The 7,968-nt window shown below is 42.3% G+C and overlaps 1 protein-coding gene across 1 annotated transcript; it reads right to left on the bottom strand.

The window, feature by feature from the left end:
- Positions 1-654: 654 nt before the first annotated feature.
- Positions 655-1,626, bottom strand: LOC103213277 (olfactory receptor 7G3-like). Its single transcript, XM_007959112.2, has one exon. It carries the CDS (start codon positions 1,591-1,593, stop codon positions 655-657), a length of 939 nt encoding a protein of 312 aa, XP_007957303.1. The 5' UTR covers positions 1,594-1,626.
- Between the last annotated feature and the right edge of the window lie 6,342 nt (positions 1,627-7,968).

Here is a 7,968-nt window from a genome sequence, read left to right on the forward strand (position 1 = left end):
GATGATGGGCTCAAGTATAGCAGGGATTGTGGGGCTGGCGCGGGATCAGGCAGTGTTTCGTTCTGCTGTGCATGGGGTCACTATGAGTCGGAAATGACTCGACGGCACTTAACAACAACAACAACAACAAGTTATTGTGTCTGAAAATTACCTGGTCACTATTGCAGCCATTGGTGACCATCAGAAGAAAAGTCTTAGAAGGAGGTCAACACATGAGGGAGTGAAAAGTAGCCTGGGGTTTGGTGCCTAAACTTATCCTATTTCTGACTCTTTCTTAAAAAAGGTACTAGTTTGTACTGTTTGTCTCTATTTAAATTGTGATTTCTCCCTTCTAACAACTCCTCAAAGGCATTCTCACAGGTAAATTTGAAGTATTTCAAATCTTCCTAAATATGTGAGCTAACGTAATCATATCAATATTATAGATAAGGAAAGTGAGCTTAGAGAGTTGGAATCAATTTTCAAATGTCACAGAGCTATGATACAGCAAAGGCAGGATTCAAACTGAGATGGTCTGATTCCAAAGTTCTCACCCTTAACCATTACAGTCTCTGGTCAACTGTTTGCAAAGAACCTGGTCAGGGTTTTTCAGTTACTCATTATTTATTTCTCTCTGGCATGTTCCAGCAGATTAAGTCCAAGTCACCTAACACATCAATGGAAAGAAAACATTCTAGAGATGACTTTTCTAAAAGCCCCCATCATGTCCTTGTTTCTCAGGCTGTAGATAAAGGGGTTCATCATAGGAGTAACCACAGTGTACAGGACTGAGGCTATTGCACTCTTCCTGGAGGAGTGAGTGTCTGAAGAACTTAGGTAGACCCCATAGCCTGTCCCATAGAATAAGGAAACAACTACTAAGTGTGAGCCACAAATAGAAAAAGCCTTGTACTTTCCACTAGCTGATGGAATTTTCAGGACTGAGGAGACAATCTGAGTATAAGAGAAAATTATTCCAGAAAGTGGAAGGACACCAAAAAGACTGGTAACTACATAGACCAAGATGTTATTTATGAGGATATCAGAACAGGCAAGTTTGAGGACATGAGCTAATTCACAAAAGAAGTGGGGGATTTCCAGATCTGTGCAGAAGGACAGTCGCAGTGCCATCAAAGTGTGCAGCAGGGCATCAACAACACTAAGGAAGAAGAACCACAGAACCAGGAATGCACAGAGTTTTGGGTTCATGATGGCCGTGTATCTCAGTGGGTGGCAGATGGCCACAAATCGATCATAAGCCATTATTACCAGAATGCCATTTTCCAGTCCAACAAATATCAGGACAAAGCAGATCTGGGTGAGGCAGCCTCTGTAACTGATGGATTGGTTCTGTGTCTGGATGTTCACCAGCATCTTGGGCATCGTGGTGGTGGTGAAACAGATGTCTATAAAGGACAGGTTGGAGAGGAAGAAGTACATGGGAGTGTGGAGGTGGGAGTCAGAGATGATGGCCAGGATGATGAGCAGGTTCCCAGCCACCGTGATCAGGTACATGGACAGGAAGAGCCCAAAGAGCAGGGGTTGCATTTCTGGATCCTCTGAGAGGCCCAAAAGGAAGAATTCTGCAGGACTTGATAGATTTCCTGGTGTCATGTTGTTGACAGGTCTGATAGAAAAGATGGAAGTGACAAGAAAACCAAATGAAAGAGAAGTTTCCTTAATTTTGTCTGTATTTTGAAAGCAAATCAACCACAGATATTTTCTTTTGCTTCTCTTTCTTCTCTCTTTTCCTTACCTATTTTTATTCTTCTGACCACTTGTCTTCATTCCCAAGCTTTTATTCACTGCATATTCTTTGTCAAGGAGTCCTTGAGTGGTGAAAACCCTTAAGCACTAGACGACTGACCAAAAGCTTGGCAGCTTAAATTCATCAAGAGGCTCCTTAGAAAAAAGTGTTGACAATATAATTCTGTGGGAAAAAGGAAAAAAAAAAAAAAAATCCTACAGACCAGAGTTCTACTATCCCATACCCAGGGCCTCCATAGTCAAAATCAACTCAATGCAAATGGTTTGTTTATGGATTAATATTCTTGGTAAAATAGGGATACTTGCTTAAAATAAAATAAAATAAGAACAAGACATTGTCCTCTCTTTTAAGATTTTACCAGGCCTTCTCTGGTGGAGCAGTGGTTAAAGCATCCAGCTGCTAACCAAATGGTTAATGACTTGAACCCAGTAGCTGCTCCATGAAAGAAAGATGAGGCAGTGTGTTTCAATAAAGAGTTACATCTTTGGAAACCCTACTCTGTCCTATAAGTTCACTGTGTGTTGGATCCAACTCAATGACAGTGGTTTTTTTGTGTGTCACCAACAATAAATCCAGATTATATAAATTAAGGCTTATCCTAGAACACTGGTTGGCAAAATTGAGCTTGTGGGTCAAATCCTGTTGCTGCTTGTGTTTGTAAATAGTTTCTTTGGAACCCAGCCCTATCTTTACACAAAGTCCAAGGCTTTTTTTGTGCTACAGCAGCAGTATTGCATAGTTGTGACACAGGTCTAAATATTTACTCTCTGGATCTTTACGTAAAAAATTCAACTATGGGGAGGAAGTGGGAGGGGAGCTATTGCATTAGGGTAAATTGTAGTCAATGTCATGAGACAAAGTGTGTGTGAAAGTGAATTAGCTTTGTACACTTTCACACAAATCACAATAAAAAAAAAAATATCACCCACCCTCATCTAAAGGCTTGATTCAACTTAGGTACAGCTTTTTTCAAACATCTCCTTATGTGTTTTCATTAGGAAGCACATACTGACTACTGGTCCAGTTTTTGTACTGGTGCTTATAAAATGCTAGTATTCTATTTTTTCCTATTTATTTGTTGAAATACTCCCATAAGAGAAATTTCTCTAGTCAAATATATAGTTAATTACCTTGAGGTAGAGCTATTATAGGAAAAGCAGACTGTATCTTTATTACTGTATTACCAGCAGTATACAAAAATGAGCACAGTGTCATTATGAATACTTCGATTTTGAATTCATTCAATATATTTCAACCTTTTCAGATAGTATTTTATATTATTATCTCAACTCCTCCTGAGTGCTTCTGAAATGAATCTAGAAATCTCATCTCTCTCTTAACTTTGTATAAAAGAAGTTTGAAGCCCATCTTATACATTTCCTGTCCCAAATCTTGAATCAGCCATTTTTTCCAGGAAGGCAAGTTTCTTTTGACCACATTTTGACTATATTCTGGCCACTATAGGAATTTCAGGCTATTGAATTCTCATTGTTATTAACCCTTTCCCTTGGGCAGAGCCATTAAATAGTAGTTTTAAAAAAGAAATTAACTCATTTAATCCTTTCATAAAACCAAAAGATTAGGTTTCACTCTCATCTACTCATACCCAAGGAAACTGGGCAAAGACATAATTACCAACCTTCACAAAGAGCCAGCAAGGGAGTGGCAGGGCAAAGATTTGACATAAGAACATCTTACTCCAGAACAGACATGTTTAAACACTATGTGGTACTGTCTCTAAAGAGTCCAATATTCAGCTTCCTATGAAATCACTAAGATTTCCTCTGAACAACTCTAATCATATCTTAATTCTAATTAAAAAACGATTGCAGTAGTACATCACAGAACTTCTAGAAATTCTGATTCAAAAGAGGATGGGGAATGAGGGTAATCATTACTAATGTCAGATGGCTCTTGGCTGAGAGCAGAGAATACCAGGAAAGAGGTTTACCTGTGTTTTGCCGACTGTGCAAAGGTATTCAACTGTGTGGTTCATAACAAATTGTGGCTAGTATTACAAAAAATGGGAATTCTGGAACACAAAATTGTGCTCATGCAGAACCTGTACATAGACCAAGAGGCAGTCCTTCAAACACAACAAGGGGATACTACCGGAAAGGTGTGCATCAGGGTTGTATCCTTTCTCCATACTTATTCAGTCTATGTTCTGAGCAAATAATCTGAAAAGCTGGTGTTCTGGTTACCTAGTGCCACTCTGACAGGAATATATACCATAAATGTGACGGCCTTAACAAACAGGAGTTTATTCTCTTGCAGTTTGGAAGTTTTAAGTCCAAGTCAAAGTGCCAGGCTCTAGGGGCTGGTTGAAAACCCCTCAACCTTGGGGTCCAGCTCTGCCTCCCACTCCCAGTCCACTGGAGCTAGAGGCATTTCTGCACTCAGACAACTACTGGCTGCTGAGGCTGAGAAGCCCCAAGGTTGACAAGTCAAAAGGCACAGTCCCTATTTTACCAAACCACACGGCAGGCCATTAACTTAGGTCCACTGTAAGTTCCAAGATTGGCAGAGCATAGCTGGCTGCTGAGCAATGACATGGCTACATGCAGGGTCCAAGCATGCCATAGGCTAGAGACCATTCCCAAAACTACACCGTATATACAGGAATCAGACCACATACCCAAAGGCAGCTACTCAGCTGCTCACAGCAGATCCCACCATGGAGTTGATTGCCAGTCTCATCATGAGGAATAACTACATCCAGCTGCCCAGCCACTTAATTGGGCCCAGCCAAGTTGACACAAACATAACTACGACATTTCCATGCCTTGCCAATTTGGCATCTGTACAGATCTTCATTGGGTGACATCTGTTCAGATCTCCCCTACTGGGTGGCTCCAGTCCCCTAGTTCCTGAGTGGTGACCTTGGCCTGGTGGGGCCCATTCTTCTCCCTCTTGGTCATGGCAGCCCCACCCCCTCACTCTTGGCCAGCGGCTATGGCTCCATCCCACTGGCTCACGAACGAGCAGCCCCACACTCCAGAACCAAGTTGGTGAAGGCCTGGCTCTTTGAAACCTAGGGGGCTGTGATTGTTCCACCCGCAAAGGCCATGGTCCTACCTTTTCAGGCTGAGGCAGCTCTGCTTCCATTTCCTTGGTCTCCGCTTCTGCCAATTAATGCCCCAGGGCAACCCACTCCACTGGAAATCTTCTTGCCCCACAGGACATTTAGCTTTCTTGCTCCGTGGGCCGGCCAACCTGCTACTCCATTTCAAGCCAGTCTCTTCTACCAATTAATGCCTGAAGGCAACCCACTCTACCAGAAAGCCGCCTACCCAAAGGCATCAAGCTTTCTCCTCCATGGGCTGGTAAGGCTGTCGCTGTCTCATGTCAGTCTCTTGCTCTGCTCCTGCCATCTCTCATGCCGGTCTCTTGCTCTGCTCCTGCCGTCTGTCATGGCGTATGCTAGGGTCTCTCTGCCAGGGTCTTGGGTCAAGGACATACTCCACTCCTGTTTCCACATTTTAGACATCTGTAAGACCAGCACCCAACTCTCTCGGTACTAAATTCTATTCCGGTTACCTAGTACCACTCTGACAAGAATATACCACAAATGGGATAGCCTCAACAAACAGTAGTTTATTCTTATAATTTGGAGGCTTTAAGTTCAAGTTCAAAGTGCCAGGTGCTAGGGGCTGGGAGAAAGCCCCTCAACCTTGGAGTCCAGCTCTGCCTTCTGCTCCCAGCCCGCTGGAGTTAGAGGCGTTTCTGCACTCAGACAGCTGCTGGCTGTGGAGGCTGAGAATTCCCAAGGTGGACCAGTGAAAAGGCACAGTCCCGATGTTACCAAACCACACGGCAAGCCATTAACTTAAGTCCATTGTAAGTCTCTAAGTTGGCAGAGCATAGCAGGCTGCTGAGCAACAACACAGCTACATGCAGGGTCCAAGCGTGCCATAGGCTAGAGACCGTTCCCAAAACTGTTTCTTATATACGGGAAGCAGACAACATACCCAAAGGCAGCTACTCAGCTGCTCACAATATATTCCACCATGGAGTTGATTGCCAGTTTCATCATGGGAAATGCTACATCCAGCTGCCCAGCCACTCAACCAGGCCCAGCCAAGTTGGCACATGAATATAACAACCACAGCTGGACTATATGAAGAAAAACATGGTGTTAGGAATGGAGGAAGACTTATTAACACCCATGGTATGCAGATAATACAACCTTACTTGCTGAAAGTGAAGAGAGCTTGAAACACTTATTGCTGAAGATTAAAGACTAAAGTCTTCAATGTGCATTACCCTTCAACATAAAGAAAACAAATCTTCATTACTGAACAAATAAGAAATGCCATGATAAATGGAGAAAAGATTGAAGCTGTCAAGGATTTCATTTTACTTGGATCCACAAGCATTGCCCATGAAGCAGCAGTCAAGAAATCAATGACATATTGCACTGGGCAAATGTGTTGCAAAAGACTTCTTTAAAGTGTTAAAGAGAAAAGATGTCACTTTGAGTACTAAGACCTGCCTGACTCAAGTCATAGTATTTTCAATTACATCGTATTTATGTGAAAGCTGGACAATGAATAAGGAAGACCAAAGAAGAGTTTGTGCATTTGAATTATAGTGTTGATGAAGAATACAGAATATACCATGTGCTGCTGGAGAACAAACAAATCTGTCCTGGAAGCCAGCATGCTCCCTGAAAGGGCTTACATTGGATGGGCTATCAGGAGGACCCAATCCGTTGAGAAGGACATCAAGCTTGGTAAAGTAGAGGGTCTGCCAAAAAAAGGGAAAGACCCTGAACAAGATGGATTGCCCCATGTTTACAATAATGGATTAAAGTATAGCAAAGATTGTGAGGATGGTGCAGGACTGGGCATATGTTTTGTTCCTGTCCATAGGGGTTCCTATGATGTTTAATAATGAAACACAGCCTCCACAGAAATGAAGGAAACCCTCAATGAGATGGATTGACACAGTGACTGCAACAATGGGCTCAAACATAGCAACAATTCTGAGAATGGGACAGGACCAGGCCATGTTTTGTTCTGTTGTGCATGGGGTCACTATAAGTAGGAACTGACTCCACGGCCCCTAACAACAACAATGGCATCCTAGTGAATAAAATCCCTAGCACGTTCCCTGATCATCATACTTCCATGCTACCCACATGGTTTGTTTCAGGTGACAAAACCAAAATGAGGAAAGTTTTTGGACCTGGTCAAGATTAGAAAATGCTGCATGATGAAATGGAGGCTGATATAAATCTGTCATGGGCCAGACAAGGTACTTGAGATGTGATGCATCTTAAGAGATGCTGGTAACATATGCTTTACATAGTCACTTAGGGAGCCACGCTGAGAGAGGCTCTACAGCCTTGAAGTTGTATCATATGGAATACACAACCTTTCCAGTCCTGAGTTTAGTGATTTTAAAATGGAAAATGTGTCCACAAACTCTTTTATATCATTTCTTAAGAAAAGAGAGAGAAAAAGATGCTGGTTAAATATATTGCTTTAACATTTTCATTATTTGAAGGCTGAAATGTCCTCCTCTAAACTAGGATGAGGCCATTTTCTTCCTTGACAGAATGTTGGGAGAAAAATTATCTACATGGGTGTTACAAATCAATTGAGTGTCTAGAAAGATATATTTAAGTCTCAACTTCTTATTCCTGTGCACAGACCTTATTTGGAAATAACTTCTTTGAAGATATTATCAGTTGATTTAACACGAGGTCTTAGTGGTGTAAGGTGGATCATACTCTAATACAAGTGGTGTCCTTAGATAAGAGACACAGAAAGACACGCAGAGAAGACAGCCGTGTGAAGGTGAAGGCAGAGACTGAAGGGATGCATCTATGAGCCAAGGAACGCCAAGCCATGTCGGCAACCACCAGAAGCCAGGAGAGCAGCGTGGAACAGAGCCCTCAGAAGAAAGAAACACAGTCAACAGCCTAGGATCAGATTGGTAGCCTCCAGAACCGGGAGACAATACATTTATAAGTCACCCAATTTGTGGTGGTTTGTTATAGAAGACCTAAGAGACTAATACAATAGAATCTTAAGGCGATAAAACAAAATAGCAGTAAGTTTTAATTTTAATTTTCAGAGTCCTAGACAGAAAGTAGGAGCTCTGGTAGCATAGTAGCTAAAGCACTTGACTGCTAACCAGAAGGCTGGCGGTTCAAACCCACCAGCCACTCCTCGGAAGGAAGGTTGGGCAATCCTACTTCCGTAGTGATACCG

Source organism: Orycteropus afer, unplaced genomic scaffold (genome assembly GCF_000298275.1).
Source record: "Orycteropus afer afer isolate SDZICR_OR568_19922 unplaced genomic scaffold, OryAfe1.0 scaffold01498, whole genome shotgun sequence".
NCBI classification, from domain to species: Eukaryota; Metazoa; Chordata; class Mammalia; order Tubulidentata; family Orycteropodidae; genus Orycteropus; species Orycteropus afer.